The sequence below is a fragment of the Onychostruthus taczanowskii genome, unplaced genomic scaffold (genome assembly GCF_017590055.1).
Source record: "Onychostruthus taczanowskii isolate IOZ18803 unplaced genomic scaffold, ASM1759005v1 scaffold13, whole genome shotgun sequence".
NCBI lineage: Eukaryota > Metazoa > Chordata > Aves > Passeriformes > Passeridae > Onychostruthus > Onychostruthus taczanowskii.
The window spans coordinates 7044588-7065236 of NW_024498462.1; the positions used below are offsets into that span (position 1 = coordinate 7044588).

Genomic DNA, 20649 nt, shown 5'->3' on the forward strand with positions numbered 1-20649 from the left:
CTGAAGCTTCCAGAGAAGTTTGTCTATGTGCCCTGGTTGCCAGGCTTTAAAGCAAACTCTTTTGGTTGTGATGTTGCTCTGGCATTCCCTGACTCCTTTCCCAAAGGAACCCTCCACACTGCCCCAGCTCTGTGCTCAATCCCAGCAGGCAGGATATTCCACAATGGCAAAAGACCACAGTTTACAGTGGCTTGCTCCATGAAATACAAATATAAAATAGATTTTATTGACACATAATTTGCTTAATTACAGGCAAGGAACTGGTTTCCTGAATCTAGGGGGCACACTCTCAGATCTTGAAAGAAATAGCTTTGTATGGCTACATTAAACCTTTTATTCAAGAGCTGAAACATTAAAGTTTCTCAACTTGCAGGTTTGGAAAAGCAGCAGGGGAATACAATGACCCTGCTGCTGCAAAGTGATCTCAAATGCCAGTTTGCCTGTTTGGGTTTGGAAAAATTATGCAGAAGGAAAACAAACATCACATAACTTAGAGTATATTGGAAATTTGTATCACCAAAGCACAATTTTATCTTTTAAGATAAAAAACCCTCAAACAAATGTCAGCATGGAAGCTGAAGCACAAGAAGCAACAACTGTGGAGAAGGCACACAGACCAGAACAACAATTAGTAGGCAAACATAGTATCTTTGTCTTATCCATTCCTACAGTGAGAAAACACAGACCTGCTTTTAGACACACGCACACAAAACAGAAACACACTCCCACAGTAAATATATGTGTATCCAATGGTCTCGGGCTGTGATTGCATACATAGCAATTGGACATTGCAGAGTGGAAATGGTTGGTGCACCCCCTCTGCCTGCAGCCCCCAGCCCTGTGTGTGTCCCACAGTCACCACCCACCCTGGTCACCACTGTATTCATCCAGGAGAAGAGGGAAAGTGTCTGTTTTTAACAAGGTGGATGAAGGCTATAAAAAGTGCATATATATATATATATATATATGGCTGTACAATTGCATTTAGAATACCGCAAGAGACAAAAAACCCAAACTGAAATCTGAGGGAGTATTTGAAAAAATGACTACCCTACCTTGAATCCTTGAATCTCCTCGGGGATGCTAAATTCAGAACAACCAAGGAAGCGGGGATGGTACCATGAGCAGCACATGGGTGAGCACTGCACCACTGGGAGCTGACAGCCCTACCTGCAGAGACAGGACAGCTCTTTCCCAGTGGGAAAACACCAACAAGGCAGTGCTAAACCAGGGAAAGGCTGACATAAACCCTCACACACTTACCACTCGTGAGCAGTGGTGGATGAAATACCTTTGCTACAGGACAAAGGAAAACACGGTATCGCACCACAACCAAGCCAGCCAGCTTCGAGGAGTAACCTTTTCTCCGAGGCTTATTTTTAATACAAGGCACACACACGATGCCCACAGGCCGAAGATGCCGGCAGCAGGCGGCTGCAGCCGAGGCCGCGCAGGTCGGGGGCGAAGGGCCGGGCAGCAAGAGCAGCCACGGCAGCTGCTGGCACTCGCTGGGCGAGTCGCTCCCCAAGAGCACCCCGAGGCCGCACAGAGCGCACAGCGGCGGGCAGGCGGCCGCGCTGCGGAGGCGGGCGGAGCGGAGGAGCCGCGCCCGGGGGCNTCCGCACCTGCCCGGGGCTCGCAGCCGGGGCGGGGCAGCGGGGCCCCCGGGGCTCCCGCTGAAGCGAGCTGGGCCCTGCCCGCCGGGCTGCCCTCGGCCGGCGCTGCCGGAGCTCGGCGGACCGCGGCCTGCAGTGGCTCCATCCATTGGGCTGGGGGTTTGCTTTATCCTCAGCGTGGAGCTCAGGATGTTGGTGGTGGGGGTGTTGGCTTTAAAACGCTCCTTTATTGCAATATTCGTGAGAGAAGCGGCACTTCTGATCATCGCTCCTTTTCAGTTAATTTTGCATAGAGCAGGCTGGATAAAGTAATTTGTTAAAAATCATTTTGAAGCTCTTCTTTAAACTTCAAGTGATTTTCTGGTAAGTGCTTGTCATAGAATCACTGGGGTTGGAAAAGCCCTCTAAGATCGCAGAGTCTAACCAGTAACGTTTACCGTGTTTACTGCTAAACGATGTCCCCAAGTGCCATAGCCACAAACCATTTGAAGCTTCCAGGGATGGTGTTTCCAGCCTCTTCCAATGCCTGATCACCATTTCAGTGGAGAAGTTTTTCCTGATATCCAATCTAAACCTCCTCTGATGTAATGGGAGGCCATTTCCCCTCACATTACTTGAGAGAGGTGACTGACCCCCACCTGGATCCAGCCTCCTTTCATGTGGTTGTAGAGAGCCATAAGGTCCCCCCAGCCTCTTTTTCTCCAGGCTGAACAACTCCAGCTTTTTTCCCCTTCATGGTAAACTCTCCTACTGGGATCAATACATACAGTTGCCACATTGCATTAGCTTATAGTGCTCCTACATACTCACCTCTGCAGAATTAAAATATTTCCTCTGCCTTCAGCTTGCTTTCACCTCTGCTAGTGGGACTGCTCAGCGGCTACACTGTCCATGGGAGCATGAAAAGTAAGCTAGGAAAAGATATTTTTTCCTCTTTAAGATAATCCTTTATCCTGACCTGACTGATGATATGGTTTCTGAAATTGTGATGGCCCAGGGCCTGGCATGAGTGACCAGCTGGGGAACGGGATGGTAAGAGGTGTTTGAGCTAGCAGCACAGTGAGCAATTGTCAGGGGTGCCTTTGGAACAATTATTCCCAGTACTTGCACGTTGCTCAGGTGGACTATGTGAGTGTTTCAGGTTAGATATTGCCAGGTTGTTAATTTTTCCCAGAAGTGTAGGTTTGTTTTAAAGTATGAACTTAGGTGACACAATTTAGTGTGTTGTAAGATAAGGACAGTTCAGCCTTCAGTTATTGTAGTAAATCCTAGTGCAAGGGCAGATGTGTTCCAAATGTTTTTACCATGGCAGAGTGGCCAAAAGGAAATAATAATTTGATAAAGGGGTTGAAAGTCAAATTCCTTGTGATTTGTCAGTTGCAGCAGTTAAGGTAGTGGCTTATTGATATGTCAGGGTTAATTCCAAAAGGCCATGCTGCTGAGCAGCAATTCAGTGAATCAGCCAGTAAATAATTCTATGCCTTGTTCACAGTTATGTAGAGAGAAATAAATTTCTGATGCTCGAAGAGCTCCTGGCTATGAGCACAAGTGGGGAAGAGCAGGGGTAATGGTGTGCACTAGCAAACCACTGTAGCTTACTCAGCTCTATGAAGAGAGTTTGGGGCTTTTAGGTGATTTATTGCAGTAGTAGGAAGACGGTTGCAGCTGTGATGGTGCAAGGATATAAGTGAAAGAAGATTTTCAAGGACAGGATAACATATCAGTTGGTTTAACAGATGATGTACTTGCAAAACAGAACAAGATTTTGTGTACACCAGGTGGTCTGCAGGCTCGACAGTCATATCTCTGCAGGTTGTAACAACAGAGTCCTGGATGTTTCAGCCTGCTGCACCACAAATCTTAGTGGGGTGGCAGAAGTTTGGTTGGCACTAACTTGGTGGAAATCTTTTGGAAGCTCTTTGTCTTAATGCACAGTGGGCAGAAAGGACTCTAGAGATTACTCAGTGCTTCAGTTTTGTAGAAAGTGCTTTGTGCATCTGCTTTGCTTATATGAGACACTGGAGGTGTCTGTGTACGTACACAGCTGTGTGCAGAGATTAATCCTGAGAGATTCAGCCTTGCCTGACAAACTTACAGTTAATTCTGAGTGCATTTGGCTGCAGTTCCCTAAGAGGAGTGATTCAGTGCTGCAGTCTGTGCTGTAGCTGCTGCTTCCAGCGATTCCTGGTTATTTTATGTTAATGTTAATTGCACTAGCTTTTTGTCAGTACATACGTGTGGTTTTTTTCTTCATCATTCTCAAAATGTGTAGTCACTCTCTTTTATCAAACAGTTTCTGTGCTTGTCTTCCCTGTACATTCCCATGTTAAAAGCAAACAGGCATTTTTCAAGTAATAACAATATAGTTTATAACCTGTGAAAACCATCTTACAAACTTTTTTGTTGTGTTTCTTCAGTGGAAGTTTTTATGTGGCACTCTTGCAGTTCTCTTTGTTTATGTATCTTTTTTCCTCCATTTGATTTTGTCTGTATTTATGTTAAAATGGAGTCTATAAAATAAAGAAAAATACAGCATATGGACAGCATTAAAATACACTAAGCTTTACTTGTAACTAAGTGCTGAGCCTTTTTAGAAGAAACTGGCACAGATGATGGATTGCCAACTTCTGTTTCTTTTTCCTTGAATTTAGGCCTGAAAAGTCCTTGATAACCAGTGGAAGCCTCTCGGTAAACTTTTTGTACAATTAACCATGTGAGTGGCAAAAAACCCCAGTGTGACTATTCTGTTTGTACTAGATGTAGGCATACTGATATATGGAGTTCAGGTATCTGAACTTAACTCCTTTAATCAAAACGCAGCCTTATACTGTTTTGATTTCCTGAAAATTTTCTCTGGTAAGCTAAAGGTTGTCAATGTATTCATGTAGTTGGCACTGAAAACCGGAGATGATCTCAGGAACTGAGGACACTCTGAAAGATACTTAGTTTCTTATTATTAAATGTAAAGTAGCTGTAGCAGCTGCTTGGTGATTATTGACTAGAAAAGGGTACCTATTCTCTTCTCTGTACCTTTTTGTTTAAGTATGTTGAGAGATGAATCCTCTGAAGTGTTATGCCTAGTGTGGCATTATAAAAGAAATTGTGCAACCTGTAAGCTTAATTTCAGCAGCCTATTGATTTACCTCCATAAGCACTTAGTAGGGAGTACCCTGTTTCATTTTTTTCTCCCAGCTGGTAATTTCTAAACTGTGACCCTGAAATATCCCTCTATGCTGGAAATAATGCTTCCTATTACTTTTTTTTTTTTTTTTTGAGATATACCTTGATGCAACTTGAGTGTTTTCTTTTAATGTGCTTCCATCTGGGCATTTGAAGCTGATGAAATGCAGCGCACATCAACAGAATCCATCAATTTTTAAGCAAGCAAACAAGCATTTGATCCAAAATGTGTTGCTCTGAGAGTCAGTGAACTCTAGTTTTGGCAGAACTGCATGACTCCTGCAACTAGGAATGCTGTGCTGAACATGCAGAACTTTGAGTCCCCAGAAGAGCCTACCAGGAACGGGTTTGCTCAAAGATATGATGGCACATTGTGAGCCCTGATGTCACAGCAGGAGGAGACATGGGGTGTTTGAGCTTGATTGACAACCCAGAATGAACTTCAGAAGTTCTGCTGTGTCAGGGTTGAGAGAGGCATTCTCGGGAGTGTAGTGGTATTTTGGTGTCACCTGGGGTCTCTCATTTGCTCAGCAGGCTGTCTGTGTTTGTATAAATACACAGCAAACTGGGCTGCTAAGTCTGATTCTGCTTCTTCTGTGGCAGGTGGCTTTTAAAACAAACCAGACATTTTTAGTGAAGGAGCCATAAGACAGAGAAGCCTGGAAAGATTAAAGCTGCAAGAACAGAAACATATTTGAAAAAGGGGGAAAAAAGAGAGGGAATTGAAAGGTCAGAGTATATTTTTAGAGAATGTCCCATTTTCTTGAGAGTTGTTACACTTCCTCATACCAAGTAAAATACAGGAAGAGTGGCTGTGTAAAAATCCAGGCTTTGAGGATGCAGGAGTTGGAGAAATTGAAACAATACTATGTAGTTGTTAATTTATATATTGGAAAGAAAACCATAATGATAATTCTGCATGTAAGGCATCAGATGCAGGGGTCTGGATTATGAGAAAGGTTGGACTGGAGATCTGCCAAGGTTCCTTTCAGATTGGATTATTCTATGATTCTGTGGGCCTGATTCTGATTCAGTGAAATCAGAGAGCTGTTGCTCTCAAATTGTTCTGAGGATTGATTTGTTAAGGTTCTGCGTGTGGGCTTTTTGTATTGCTCTATGCTGCAGCATCTTAAATCAATGTCCTTGTGCCCTGAAATAAAATTAATGTGATGTACATTTCTCAGCACCTCCCAGTTGACTAGAAAGTCCAAAGCCATGAAATTAATACTTTTCTGTCTTTACCCATTTTTAATGTTGATATCTTTAGTTCAGTGTTCTAAATTTTGCATATGAGTAATAGTAGTATATTGAAGTTTTAATTCTTTAGATAATGTGTTTGGATGGCATCCTAAACTGTCATTAGTAATCAATCATGTTATGCATCTTCTTGAAAAACCAGACACTTAGAATGCAGAGCGCAGTGAATCTAATGCTAGGTCTCTATGTTTGCATTGCTAATCCTTCCTTATTCAAATACTTCTTAAAAAATTGTTTTTAAACACTCATTTGTGTGAACACAGTTCCTTGAACTTTCTGGAGGTCTTGGCAATGCGTCATGTTGATTATTTGGTAGAGCTACTTCCTACAGGGCAAAGTTTCCAAAAAATGGTGATAGCCTGTTGAGGTTTAACCCCAGCTGGTAATTAAGTCCTACAACAGCTGCTCAATCCCTCCCCCTCTCCCCAGTGGGATGGGAGGAGAATTGCAAAGGTAAAAGTGAGAAAACTGAGGGTTGAGATCAAGACAGTTTCATGGGTAAAGCAGAGGCAACGTACACAAGGAAAGCACACCAAGGAATTCATTCCTCCCTTCCCCAGGGCAGGCAGGTGCTCAGCATCCCCACAACAGCAGGGCTCCATCCCATATAAGTGACTTGGGAAGACAAACACCATCACTCCAAGTGCCCCCCTTCCTCCTCCTCCTCTAGCTTTATTGCTGAGCATGAGGCCATATGGTCTGGGATATTCTCTGGGTCAGCTGGGATCAGCTGTCCTGGCTGTGTCCCCTCCCAGTTCCTTGTTCCTTGCCAGCCTCCTCACTGGTGGGGTGGGTGAGGAGCAGAAAAGGCCTTGGCTCTGGGTAAGCCTTGCTCAGTGATAACCCCTGAATTACTCTTCTAATACCTCTTAAACAGGACCCTCATGCTAATCTGTAGGGGAGATTTGTTAATTTAAGAATTAGATCCAAATGATTAGTCTCTAGTTGTGTCCTTGGGGACAAACAATCATGTGATGCTGTTGTCTTGGCAGTGCTTATAAAGAAAACCCAAGAGTACAGACTGTTTGAAGAGACAACTTTCTAATTGTGGGGATCAGTTGGGTGTGTGTAAATTATGTTTTTTTAAAACATGTTATTTAAGCAAAGGACATTCCCTCTTAGCCACATGTGATTCTTGATGACTGTTTGCTTATTATTAGCGCTTCAAAGACTTACATCCAATTCCCCAGGATGCAAAATATAAAACAAGTGTCATCTAAATTGTCCCATATTGATAATTACCTAGAAAAAGACGTGGTGATGAAAAGAAGTTCAAGAGAGAAAAAGGAAAGCTAAGCGCGAGAGGAGAGAAGAGAGGCAGATAGATGGAGATGAGGAACATCCCCCAAAGCAGCAGAAGGCACCGGCTGAAGAACAGCACTGGCCAGAGAATATGCCTGAATGGGAAGAAAGGAAATCCCTGCTAGCTCAGAGAAGAGTGGAGTCTGTCAGACTGCTTACAGTGCTGTTAAATCGTGTGAAAGTAAGACTATTTTAAAACGTATTTTAAACTTTTAAGGATATCTATTAGAGCTTGAATAATTCACTAGACATTTGATATCTTGATGCTATTCAGAAGACTGCTTTGGGGCTGACTGAACACTGAGAAGGCCTGAGGTCCATGTCTTGTGACAATCTGCTCTCAGTCTTGCCCTGAGAGCAAACATAGTGCATTTTCACCCAGAAACTTTGCCTTGGTGCTTTTTCAAGACCTTGTCTTAACTGAGTAAAAAATAGGGCTGGAAAGGCTGTTTTAGCTCTATTAGACTTGATCCAGTCTTGCAAGCAGGGAATTTTAGAGTGGGGACATAAGTGATGCTCTCTCTGCTTGTTTTGGTCTCAGGTCTACAAGTGACTGAACTGAATTGGCACAGATTATATCTGTTGGATTTCTAATAGCCTCTTATTTTTTCTTGGCCAGCACTCATTACCAGTCTTATTTAATTCAGATAATGTCTTGAGAAAGTCAGCAAAGAAGTGATAAAAATTTGAGTGTTTTGCACACAGATTAATGTTTGCAAGTTCAATTTAGTGCTTTGGGCAAAAAAGGTTTCAAATGAAAACAGGGGGTTTAATTTCTACTGTGGCTTTGTCTCCACTATTTGCAAAGAAAAATTTGCTTGCAGTTTTTAATAAGTGTGTATTTTTATCAATCCTTAATGCAAAAGATTTGTAAAGGACTGTAATTTACTATGAGTTGAAGTCAGAGGCTACCCTTGGCGTTCTGCGTGAATTTTAGGGCCCCATTACATCTGACATTGCCTTCTTAATTACGAATGTGATATGTTAAATAAATTTCTGTTTTCTTGGTTTCGCAGTTGGCAAGTCAAAAAGTGGATCCCTCACTGGGTGAAAAGAAGGACAATTCATTTTCTGAAACAGCATTTAAAGACATACAGCAGGAGCTGATTAACTCCCTTTATCGTACGCACAAAGAGCCGAAACGTAAGGAGTTGAAGTGCCCGTTAACCCAAACAGGTAGTGCTTTATGCTGTGAGGAAGGAGATGTGAGTAACTTCCATGCCCCTGCTTTTCACATAGTCAGGACAATTTTAAATGATCCCTCTGCAGCCCTGAGCTCTGACGGACTGCCTGGCAGAGATGTGTGCAACTCCTCCCGCAAAGGCCGCGCGCCTTTGCTGATCACGGTCACGCCGGACGGCAGGGTCATCGAGCCTCTCCGTGGAAGGCACCAGCCAGCACTGGATGTAGTTCACACGCAGACAGTGTCTGAGGGAGATGATTGCAGAAAGCTAAAGGTTTATGAGACTGATGAATTCATCCATTATTTACTGAACTACTATCAGACACCACACTATGCACGTGTTTGCTTAGAGCCAAAAACCACTGTGAACAAGTCCCGGTGGAAGCGAGTGGTGTCTGATGATGGTAGTGGGTTTGACACCAGCTTGAGTAACAAACATGATCAGCACTTCAGAGAACTGAGTCCTGTACAAAACCTCCACAAGAGAAATTGCAGTAGTGATAGTAATTATAGGCTGGTGATCACTCTTGGGGAACTTGAGTCAACAGACACAGTGTTAGAAAGCAAGGTCCACGGGGGCAAGCTTGTAAAAAAGCTTCAGGTGCAGAGGAGTGACTCACTCACTGTTGATAATGTACCACATGCTGGACTGAATCATTCTTTGGAGTGCACTACTGTTACTCATAATGAGGAATTCAAACAAGAAGATGGTAGAGATGAAGGCACTGTACCATATGGAACATGTAGATCTGCTTGCAGATTAAAGGATTTGTTGGAAGAGATCAGTGATTCTGAGTACTTTAGAGAGGCATGTGGCGGCTCAGTGAAGAGAGCAGAAAGAAGGTATGAAGAAATTTACAGCAGTTGTAATAAAGGGTGCTTGTCTGCAAGAGTTGGGGAAAGAGAATTACTGGTTTACCCTAAAAATGTAGTTCTGGAAGGCCAAGAGAAGGAAATCAGCCAATATAACTCCTGTTCTAATTCTGTCCATGAGGGCTTGGCAAGGCAGTGTGAACATAAACTTAAAAAGTCATGCAAGAGATCTAGTAGTAAATTAAGATATGAAGGAAAGAAAAGTGAGAGACAATCCAGGGAAAAGGAGAAAAATGCTCATAAAATGAAGAAAAAGCGAAAAAAGCTTTCTTCTAATCTTTTATCTGATGAATGTGGCTTTTCAGAGACGGACAGTTGCATGCAGCTGGAGTCGCTCAGAAAGATACAGAGAAAATGTAAGAAAATGTTGCACAAAAAAGTGAAATTCAAGACACATCACACCTCTGTGGCAGCACCAGATGTTACCTCTCATGGTGGCTCGCCCCTTCAGGAGACCCCCCAGAGGAGAGGTGAGAGAGGGGGACACCACACCTAAGGGGACTGAATTTGACAGGTCTGTGGCAGGTGAGGTTGCCAGAGTTCTTACAGTGACGAATGGTTTTTGGTTTTAAAAGGTATAAGCATGGCATTAAAAAAAACCCAGTGCAACTTTTCTGCAATGAAGGGTTTGTTCAGTTTAGCTCTGAAACACACAGCTGCAGCTCAAGAGTAATATTTGTCTAATTAACTGAGTAGCACAGTATCTGTCCTGGGCATTAGCAGATAGTGGTTATTCTGGTGACAACATGCTTTAGACAACTAAAACATTGATAGACAGTTCAATGTGTGGCACAGCTGTGTAGGAAGTACTGTCTCAGGTGAATAAATTTTTACATAGCTAAAATAAATCAGATTTTCATACAGGATTGCTATTGGCTGTTTCTTAGAGTCTTTTTTACAATTTACTGTGCTTCCAGTGGATACCCTTACAGCCACCTCCCTTTCCCACCCTGCCTGCCTGACAAACTCATTTCAAGTAACTTTTTCTTATCTACAGGAGATGAAAGGAAATTAATGTTGAGAAGAGAGATGGATGCAGATGTCAGAGGATGCCCTCTATTTCCTCTTGAGATAATTCAGACAAACCCCTTCTCAGATAATTTCTGTGGAGGAGAGCCCAGAAGAGGATGCTGAACAGCTACTGTATTATAGCTCTGAAGTTTTTATAAACAAGGGGGAGAAGAAAGCCCTTTGATCATTAAAAGGTATATGAACTACTGGGTTGGTTTTCGATTTTTATTTTTCTTACGTAATTCCTTTGGTTAGGATATCAAACTGGTGAAGTGAGACACAGAGGCAGAATTTGTGTTTGCCTTTTGGATAACTTTTGGACCAAAACTTTCCCCAGAGCCAGGACAAACTTTCATGGACTAGTGGCTAAAGAACTTGAAGGGACACAGACTGAGATCTTGGAGCATTACACTTTGATTGAATGCAGAGAATCATGTAAATTACAGTATTTACTGAGTCATTGGGAAAAAACCTAATTGTCAATCCTAGAACAAGCATATGAATTACCTCCTCTATCAGATTGTTATATTGGTGGGACTGGAAGGTGTGGGGGACATTTATACTCAATTTTGAGAAGTAATAGATTTCCAAATGTGAAGGAAGTCCCATCTTCTGTAAAACCTACACTAGAAGAATCCTTGTTTTCTATTCACTATTCTACAGGTGTTTCTGAAAACTTGCTGACTTTTGGGAGGATTTCATTGAACTTCTGCTCAGTGTAGTGCTTCCAGGAATCTGAATGGTTGTCTAAGCAAAGCTCTGGGTGTTAGATGGTGAAAGGGCAGCGCATGTCAGCCTGCTGACAGTCCCCATGTAAATGCAGGTTTACAATTCACAAGAATTTGAAGGCACATATAGTGAGGTAGCTGTTTAGTATGAGTTTGCCTACAAATGCTTTCCAGAGGAATTGTGAAATGTTGTCAGAGTTGTGCTGCATGTAGGTAAAAATGGGAAAATGCAGTCTAGGAGCTTGATTTATATCCATATTTATTTGTCTGGCTATATCTAGAAGACAGCCACAATTGCTTTTGGACAAAGTCCCTTAGCAAGGTACAGAGTTTGAAGTTCAATACACTGATTATTACAGCTTTCATTTTATTATGCTTTATTTATTACATGTCAGTAGACGAAGTTAATGTGAAAATGTTGCCTTTATTACATAAGATCTTGCCCATGTTTGTAACTTCTGCTCTAATAAATAGTAATAAAAAAGAATAATTGTAATTGTTTGTGGTAGATAGGTTCCCACACCCCCTCCCCCCCGGGTCTTCAATACTGGTGATTCCTACAGGCTTCTAAGCCAGGTTTTATCAGTCTTTCTGTTCATATGTTCAGATGTTGAGTGCCTTTTCAGGGTCATGAATGACAAATGGTTGCTACTCAAAGTACTGTGAATCTGTTACTTTTATCTAAAAAATGTTATTTTCTTGACAGAAATATTTTCTGACTATTTTATGCCCTCTTAAGTCTCCCCTTTAGTATTTTATACAGTTATAATGAAGAGGGACTATTGTATTTGTTGACTGTGTAAAATGTTTTCAGTTGCACTGATATGACATACCAAGGGTGTTTTTTCTCTATGCAATATTTGCAGATTAAAGATAACAGAACTTCAGAACTTCCCCCCTGTCAATCTATACACAGTTTTATGTCCATGAGTACCCATTTTCCATGAGACAGGCCTTTTGGTGACAGGTGAGGAAGTATTTCTTTTTGTTAATCTGGGAGAGAAGGAACTAAAGATTTCCTTCAGTGTAAACTTCCAGTGTTTTATCAACATGCTGTCACAATAACTAATAACAAATAAATACTCCATTTCTGTAATTGCTTCAGGTGTTCACCTGTATTGACTGAAATTGATAGAGGATTTGCTTTGTCTCCCAATTCCTCATTCCCTGTAAAGCATTGTTAGTTAATAAAATATGCATGCACTTTAAAATGTGAGACATCATCTTCATACCAGAAGAGAACTTTTGTGTTTCCTATTTGACATTATTTAGAACCTGATTTCAGGTGTTTAAATAATAATTTTACTTTTCAAGGAATCATAGAATGGTTTGGATTGCTCCAAGTTTGAACATTGTTCCAAGCAGTGTCCAACCTGGTCTTGAACACTTCCAGGGATGGGGCATCCAGTTTCTTCTGGCAACCTCTGCCCCAGCCTCACCACACTCACAGGGAAGAATTCATTTTTCCTGTCAGCACATTTAATATGAGCCCCATTTCATACACTGGCCTGCTTAATATGATTTTATTATCCTGAAGGCTAATCTTTAAAGATACATGTAACAGCTTGCTTTAAAACTTTTAAAATGCATGGCTTTGTAGATGGGATTTTAGTTGTTATAGATATAAATGTCACATCCCACGTATGGAAGGTAGAGAATGTTTTGGCAATTAAAACATTTATTTTATTAGATGAAAAGATGCATTAAAAGTAGCATTTATATAGTTCAGCAGTGGAAATGTGGAACATTTCTGGTATAATTTCACACCTTTCAGTTTGAACCTGCTGTTGTGCCCAGCTGCTGTTCAAGAGGCTGGGTGCTTTTTATGGAAACACTGTTTACTCTGACATGCATGAAGTTGGGCCCTGAGACTGCAGATCTTGCTATCAAGTCTAATTTTCTGTACAGAACTAGTGAAAATGCTTCCTCATAGAGTTGGTATGAAGAGAAGTGGGCTGAACAATGCTTGGTTGCTGAAAATATGTGACCTGTGGGTTTATGTACCTTGTGCTGAATGCTGAAGTCAAAATCCTACAGGCTGGTTTTCAAGCAGAAGTACACAAGGCCCATTCTTGAATCAGTCCATCTGCTTGAAATACAATACAGCAATTATGATATAAAGCCCTTTGTTCTTAATCCAGGGATTCCAGGCAATGCATAGAAATATCTCACCTTTCATAAAATCCCTTACATAACTTTCAACAGAAGCATTCAATACTGAACTTTTTTTTAACTGAAACAGTAGGAAGTAAGAGCTAATAAAGGTGATTACAGGCAGGTAAAGTCCAGGTAAAAGAATACTTGAATTTTACAAAGCAGTTAAAAAGTGTGGTTGAAAATAAGACATGACTCAATTGTTTTGATTTGTCCTGGAGTAGATCTTTGTGACAGGTGTTGGACATGTCAGATGAGGGAGATTAGTGATATTCTCTGCCTTGAATTGGTCATCATGTCCTGCCTGGTTAATGTACAGCCTGGTAAGGTGCCTGGCATGGCTCTTTTTGCATAGTCATTGCTGCCAGTCACTGCTGAAGGAAGGGTTCAAGCTGTAATGAACAGACTACAAAGGAAGCTAAAACCCATGCATTTTCTTCAGCACTTTGGAAGGAAGTAAAACCCATACCTGCTACTTTATGAGCGGCTTTTGTGACATGCTGCTTCTCCTTTCACAATAAATTCTGTTTTCCCTGAAAAAGTAACAGTCTTACCAAAGCATCATACCTCCTCCCCAAGAAGTATTAACAATGAGCTTTGTCCTGTGTTACTGAATGAAAAAAACCCTGATGTTTTCTGCATCATTTTTGTTGCTACTTTTCTTTGTGATGCATAGCGTTCTGATGTACAGATTAATCCTTAAAATAGTTTTCAGTTCCTTGGAAGATGTTACAGAGTAACTTTAGTCAGGTGATTGGATCCACTTAAGGCTAGGTTACAGCCTTCCAAAGCTCCAGCTTTTGCTCAGTATTAACGATTACTTGGGGTTTTTTTTCTGCAATAGAGCATGTTCTCTATTTTAATATTCTGTTAAAATTTTACTAGCAAACTGCATTTACAAGCATTCCATTAGAACATATTTTACTAACTCTATGCATTGGATAATGTGACAGATCAGAGACTTTATAAAACTTGAACCAGTAGGGGAGTATTAAATATAATAATAAAATATAACATTTGGTTGCAGTAAATAAAAACAAACTCCACCATTATGCAAGAGTATTTTATTTTTTGCCTTAAACAAATAAAAGCACATTTCCAATTTGAGGTAAACCATTAGTAGTAGTTTGCAAAGAGTATAAATGTCTCTAAAAATACAATAGCAACACAAAGGTCATGACAAGGTCTATGTGTGTCTCTAGACCTTTGTCAGGTAGTTCATACAGTACCACTTTACACAGCTCTGGCTCAAACAACCTCGCTCTTCGTTGGAAGGCCCAGTGCAACCAAAAGAAAATCCCAGGACAGTGTTGGGACTGAGGGAGACTCAGTTGTTCTCACCACAGATGGTCTCAGGCACTTTAATAGGTTGTGTCAACTTGTTTATGAAAGCTGCTGTTGTGCAACACACTCTACTTCTGAACACTTTTGCCTAGTTTACACCTTCCTACTCAGGACTCAGTTCATCATTTTGGTCACATTGCCAAATTGAAACAACCAGACAGTCGAGTCAGAGAAATGAAACAGAGGGAACTACACCAGACAGGCACCCTGGATATTCTGCACTAGCAGAATCACCTGGACAGCAAACAAGTTCACAAGTGATGAGCAAATCATTAGTTATCTTGGAATTTTAAAGAAAGTTTTACAGAAGTATTTTGGATGATGAACATTTACGGTTTTCCTTGGTCATATCCATTTACCCAGACCTCTCTGGTAGGAGGCAGGTCACTTAGAAAAAAACTAGTAATTAAGCATAGAGTAAATAAGCCAAGAGAGCAAATAAGTAAAAAGCAACTCAAAGGTCAGGTCCACAGGTATAGCACTGCTGGTTATACATGAGATTGTGTCATTTCTTTTAATGGCAACATTCCAAACCAACAAAGGCCTCAATGCAGAAACAGCTTACACTGTTTTACTTTGTAGAGGAAACTTATATACGTTATGTTGACCAGCAATGTTTTTCTGCCAGGTAAAGGTGCATGTACAAGAGCACTTGCTAATCATACCATACCAGCAACTTCTTGGTTTTTTAGGCCTAGGAATCAAGAGCAGCTGATCTTCCATGTTTAATATAATTCCATTAACATTCACAGGAGCGCTTTTTGCTAAGAAGAAAATCAAATGAACAATAGTCAAGTCACACTCCATGGTGTACCTTTAAGGATGCCTAGTTCCACTCATTGTCTAAACTTCTGTAACACTATGTGTGTTTTAAAGTGTTTCAACACTAGATGTGCTTTAAAAGTGAACAGAGAATATTAGTCTGTGCAGAATTATGCATGTTGAATACATCAAGCATTCATCAGTCTTCATTAATTACTTAAAACTGATTTAACCTCACAAAAATTCTTAAATCTTTTTTAAAAGCAGTTAGTGTTTCATCTGTAAGTCACTAACGAAATGCCTTGAAAGCCAAATTATTTTACATAATAATGAATTACACTGCACAACAAATGAGTATGATGCTTTGTGGACAAACAAAATACAGTCCCTTTTCTAAAGGAATTACAACCCAGGTAAGATCTGCCAGATCCTGCAGAAGCTAACACAAAAGAAGAATTAGTGGTGTTTATGTTGCATATGTGAAGTGAGTCATGTGCTTGTCTCCACAGTGACAGGCTGGTAATGAAAAACTTGATTTCGACCTACTTTGCACTAAATGGTGATAGCAGAAAAATAGTCCTTTATTGCCAAAATTGCAGTTTACTTTTGCACAGACATTTGTCATGCATACTTCTTATTATGTGGGTTTAAAGGAAGACATCATAGACCTTCAGAAGCTTCCCACTGAATTTGAAAAGGAAATCTTTGAAAAGAAACCGTTCACTGTACCTCTGGACCTTTTGTAAGCCTGGATGCTGCTGCACCTTGTGAAACAGAAGTGGAATGTTACAAATGATCCATTATGGTTCAAAAATAGATTGTTCCTCACTGCAGTATCTACTCTTTCTTTGCATCCTGGGCATCTTTTTCATCTTCATCAGAGTACACAGTGGGTTCCTCCCCCTCCTTCAGCAGCTTACCAACATGATGATACTTAACTGGGGAACAAAAAAGAAATCCAAGTAATTTTTCTGCCCTGAAGAGACACCTTTTTAAACTCCTCCAACTGTTTTCTGAATGAGCAGGACAACTACATTTCAATAAAACAGCTCTGAGCAACTTGTTCCAAACACTGGGGGAAAGGAGAAAAGCTGAAATCAACTTCTACCTGAACTACTATTACTGATGTCGTAAGAATCATGTGAAGTGAATGTAACTCTCATTTTATTGCCTAAACCAAAAGAGGAATAAATACAAACTGAGGGATTTACCCAGCCAAGGAAACAGAATCCTGGATTAGATTTTCTCTTGCCAATGTCAAAGCTGGTTCTTCAACCAAAGGCATTGTTAGACTATTCACATCTATTAAACATGCACATATATGTGCACACATACACACAACTTGGAAGGGGTTTTATTTTTTGTAATGTGTATTACAAATATTCAATAGGACAGAAGGGAGATAATTTCTCCCAAAGACAGAGATGGGTCTGTTATCCGATTATGTGATTAAGCCTCTGATTTATTTTATATCTCCTTTTGAGCATGTAAAAATGCCAAGACACGTAAGGACTGAAAGCTATGCTATGTTGCCTATCTGCCAACTTCAACAAAGCAAAAGAACCCTGATTTCAGGTGTTTCAGGCTAGCAATGTTGTTATAACAATTTAAAGCAACTATCTGCCATATTTAATAGGAACACAGTAATAAAAAGAGTGGACTTCACTGTCAGTCCTGATGCTCAACACTTGGAAAGGTAGATTTTAACACTAGCTCAAGTCATATATTTGATAGCATAGTTCTGGTTTCTGCAACCAGCTTGTTAGCATAATAAAACAGCCATTCAGTGTGGCGTGATTAACAGTCTTAATTAAAACAGGAAGAAGGCCAAAATAGTAGGGGCACCTCAGGTCAGGACAGAGATTTCTAATGACATCATGTGGAGAAAACTCCATTGTAGCTGGTTATAGTAAATCTTTCAACACTAGATTTAAAAAGAAAACACATTTTATTTCCACTATACTAACTACTGGTGTATGTAATTTGCATCATATATATATACATATATATATACATACACACACACACACACATATATATATATATATATATATATGTATGATGCTACCAGCTGGTTACAGTCTTTTAGCTATTGCTTCCCCTATTACCAGTTAACTACTTCTTTGTAAATAGGTTTAAAATTGCTTACAAGTGAACTGTGACTCCCAGTCCCTCAAGGTCTCTTGCTGTGTAGCGTTGAGATCAGAGAGGTCATCATAGGTATCCCTCAGTGCCTCCTTATCCAGGCAGAAAGTGGCAAGACCTCGGGATGCATCTCTTCCAGCAAAAATCCCATAGGGACCCTCTTTAAAATAAAAAAGTAAGCAACATTATTGCAGAGGTAATGGAAGCTATGTTACCTTCATGGATCAGAGTCCCCAAACTGAAAGAGATGATGAGTTTCTACCCTGAGCCATGTATCAGGTGGCTCAAGCTTCTGAAATGCTTCAAAGTTTTATTCTAATTGGTAATAAGAGAAAACAGAGGAAGAGGACAAAAAAAATAATGGAGAAAGATGCTGAGGTTTGCTGAAACATCAGGACAATGAACCACACAATGGTGCATGGCACATAAAAACAGGGTGAGGATAAACATACAGACTGGGACACACATCCTTAGAATCAGGAACAGAGGAAGGATTTCTATGTCTGGGGTGAAATGAAAGTTTTTTAATGGATACTCCTGATTTGAGATGAAAGCATGGCTGGACAGAAAATATAGTGGAGCTACTAGAAATTATCAAGTTGGAGGAAACATCTATTAAAACAAAATGCAAGACGAACTCAAATGACCAAAACATTAAACTCACAGCAGATAAGAGACATCAAGATAAACTCTTGCTAAACTTCATTAATGATAAACTTGCTTGCATGACAAGCCAAAAATTGAGACACTGCATGTTCAACTAGACATTCAAAGTTCTTCTAAAAGGAGCTTAAAGAAGTTAGATGTGAACTCTGGTTATTGTAGAGCACATGACAACTTTCAGAGCATGCTTTTTCCTAAATGAATCAAAATAATCTTACTTTTCCATTAAAATGAAAATCAAACCAGCCAGACATTGTGATGAACCATTCAGCAATTACCAAATCAGATGCAACAGGCAGCTTTTACTGTCATCAAGGAAGGCAGCATCTAAAGCTTGGTCCTTATGTCAACTGGATTTTAAATTGAACAAATACAAAACTGCACATCTATTTCACTGTACCTATCATCCTGACTGCTGCAGAATGCAAAGTTACAGCCTGGCATCATTCAGTGACAGTCTCATCTATGTTTGCCCCAAAAGTAGTAACTGATAACACCTCCAAAAAGATGGTGTCTCCTGCATTTTTCTCCTTGTCTCTTAAGTAGCACCGGCAGCTCACTACTGCAGCTACCAGGCTGTCTGGACAGCTCAAGAGTGGTAATGCCAGGCAGATCCTGGTACAAATCAGCAAGCCCCAGTGAGCTGTCTGATAAAAATAAAACCCCACGGCCTCTGGAGGTGATAAAACTCTTTCACCCAGGGTGCACACAGTCCCACCCACCTCATCACTGGCCGCTCTAAGAGCATAGGTTATTCAATCTTTGCACGTTTGAACTATGCTCCTGATAGAAAGCTGGTTTAATCTAAATTGCCAAGTATTTAGTATAAATATTACGCAATAGAGTGATACCCACTAAAAGTTGGGAATGGAATGTCAGCACTGAGAGAATACTTTGCTTCTGCCGCCTGCCACCAGGCGAAGGCAACCCAGGCCGACAAAGCCGCCCAACCTCTTACAGTACGTGTAGCCTGCCATGGGAAAGCACCGAGAATAACGAAACAACACGAACTGGCAAAGCCGGAGTTTCTACAACTCCGGGGCCCGGCTGGAGCCCTGGCGGCAGCAGTCACGCTGCTCTGCCAGCGCCGCAGCAGCGGCAAGCACGCCGAGCCCTCCCAAACCTCCGCACCGGGGCCGGGATGGGCTCAGGCAGGAGCGCTGATCCCCGCCGAGGGAATCAGCCACTGACTCCCGGCCAGCACCGGCCCTGACCCAACCCCGCGCTTCCCCGGGCACAGCGGGCCGGGCCCGCCTCGCAGCCGCCGCCTCACCGGGCCCGTAGAACTTCCTGGCGCGGGTCACGTCGAAGACTTTGCCGTTGACGGCCATGAGGATGCGCGGGTCGCTCACGCCGTCGAAGGGCCGCAGCTGCTCCAGCGTGAAGTCGCGGCGCTTCATCTTGGGCAGCGGCGGCGGGTCCGCCTCGCCCGCGGGTGCGGCGGGCCGCTCGCCCCGCAGGATCTGGTAGAGCAGGAAGAGGCAGAGGCCCAGCAGGCTCAGGTTGAGCGGGGAGCCCACGATCTCCATCAGCAGCCCGCCGCCCTCGCCCGCCGCCGCCTCCTCGCCGGCCACCGCCGCCTCTTCGTGGGCCATGGCGCTGCACTGTGCGGCGGCTCGGCGGGCTCCGAGGGCGGCACGGAGCGCAGCCGGCCCGGGGCGGACCGAGGGGCGGCGGCAGGAAGGGAGGGGCGGGCGCTGGTGCGGCGGGGCTGAGGCGCGGGGCCGCCCCCAGGCCGGGCGGGCTCGGCCGCTCTGCGCCTGCGGCCGGCGCTAGGTGGGTGTGCGGGATCGGCCGTGGATCAGCTGTGATGCGGGATCAGCCGTGGTGCGGGATCGGCCGTGGATCGGCCGTGGTGCGGGATCGGCCGTGGCCGCGCCTCCCCGGCCGCCGGTCCCCAGGTCGGGTCAGGCCGGGCCGCTGCGGCGGCGCACGGTTCCACAGAAATTGAGAGAAAATAACCTCGGGGTGGCGTTAGAGCCGTGTCGGCGCTGCCGCGATGCGCTGTGCGGACCTGCTGGGTGGAGGATGGAGCCCGGCTCAGCTCCGTGGTGCCAGACACTGAGACGAGAGGCGGCGGGCAGAAACTGGTGCACGGCAAGTCCCACCTGAGCACCAGGAAGAACTGTGCTGTGCAGTGTCTGCACAAGGGAACTGATTGTCCTGAGAGTTCCTGGGGTGTCTCTGGCTGGAGAGATTCGAGAGCCGTGTGGATGCAATCCTGTGCCTCCGGGCTGACCCTGCCTGAGCAGGAGGTTGGACCCGGTGACCCACAGTGGGCCCTTCCAACCCGACCCATTTGTCATTCCCTACACTCGCTCCACCTGTGCTTGTGCACACCTTTGCTTTCTTGGCAAGGCAGTGACTTTTCTGAGTACTCTAGAAATGTCAAACTTAACATAGAAGAAAAGGGAAGAAATTACCGAACTTC

At 42.7% G+C, this 20649-nt stretch overlaps 2 protein-coding genes across 10 annotated transcripts; one reads left to right on the forward strand and one right to left on the reverse strand.

Annotated features, from left to right (window-relative positions):
- The first annotated feature begins 1660 nt into the window (after positions 1 to 1660).
- Positions 1661 to 12361, forward strand: LOC121331845 (A-kinase anchor protein 17B-like). 9 transcript variants are annotated; one of them, XR_005952068.1, is made up of 6 exons: positions 1661 to 1979; positions 4268 to 4329; positions 7300 to 7536; positions 8372 to 9381; positions 9717 to 9881; positions 10409 to 12361. XR_005952068.1 is itself a non-coding variant. In XM_041396631.1 (6 exons), exons 3-6 carry the CDS (start codon positions 7447 to 7449, stop codon positions 10543 to 10545), a joined length of 1644 nt encoding a protein of 547 aa, XP_041252565.1. In that variant the 5' UTR covers positions 1661 to 1979; positions 4268 to 4329; positions 7300 to 7446; the 3' UTR covers positions 10546 to 12361. The 9 variants fall into 9 exon arrangements, 5 of the variants coding, with proteins under 5 accessions (XP_041252565.1, XP_041252566.1, XP_041252564.1 ...); XM_041396631.1 differs by having other exon boundaries at positions 8372 to 8531; positions 8625 to 9881; XR_005952069.1 differs by having other exon boundaries at positions 1662 to 1979; positions 8372 to 8812.
- Positions 12362 to 14353: 1992 nt separating this feature from the next.
- On the reverse strand, positions 14354 to 19903 carry PGRMC1 (progesterone receptor membrane component 1). Its single transcript, XM_041396626.1, has 3 exons — positions 19492 to 19903; positions 17560 to 17715; positions 14354 to 16348 (listed from the first exon to the last, which is right to left on the reverse strand). The coding sequence occupies exons 1-3, from the start codon at positions 19811 to 19813 to the stop codon at positions 16248 to 16250; spliced, it is 579 nt and encodes a 192-aa protein (XP_041252560.1). The 5' UTR covers positions 19814 to 19903; the 3' UTR covers positions 14354 to 16247.
- Between the last annotated feature and the right edge of the window lie 746 nt (positions 19904 to 20649).

Bases quoted from the DNA above. Each gene is read 5' to 3' on its own strand.
- PGRMC1 (XM_041396626.1), bottom strand. From the start codon at position 19,813: ATGGCCCACGAAGAGGCGGCGGTGGCCGGCGAGGAGGCGGCGGCGGGC. The intron at 17,716-19,491 runs GTGAGGCGGCGG...TTTATTTTAAAG, and splicing joins CAGGAAGTTCTACGGGCCCG to AGGGTCCCTATGGGATTTTT. The intron at 16,349-17,559 runs GTAAGCAATTTT...TTTGTTCCCCAG, and splicing joins CTGGGAGTCACAGTTCACTT to TTAAGTATCATCATGTTGGT.
- LOC121331845 (XM_041396630.1), top strand. From the start codon at position 7,447: ATGCCTGAATGGGAAGAAAGGAAATCCCTGCTAGCTCAGAGAAGAGTG. The intron at 7,537-8,371 runs GTAAGACTATTT...TTGGTTTCGCAG, and splicing joins TGCTGTTAAATCGTGTGAAA to TTGGCAAGTCAAAAAGTGGA. The intron at 9,882-10,408 runs GTGAGAGAGGGG...TCTTATCTACAG, and splicing joins GGAGACCCCCCAGAGGAGAG to GAGATGAAAGGAAATTAATG.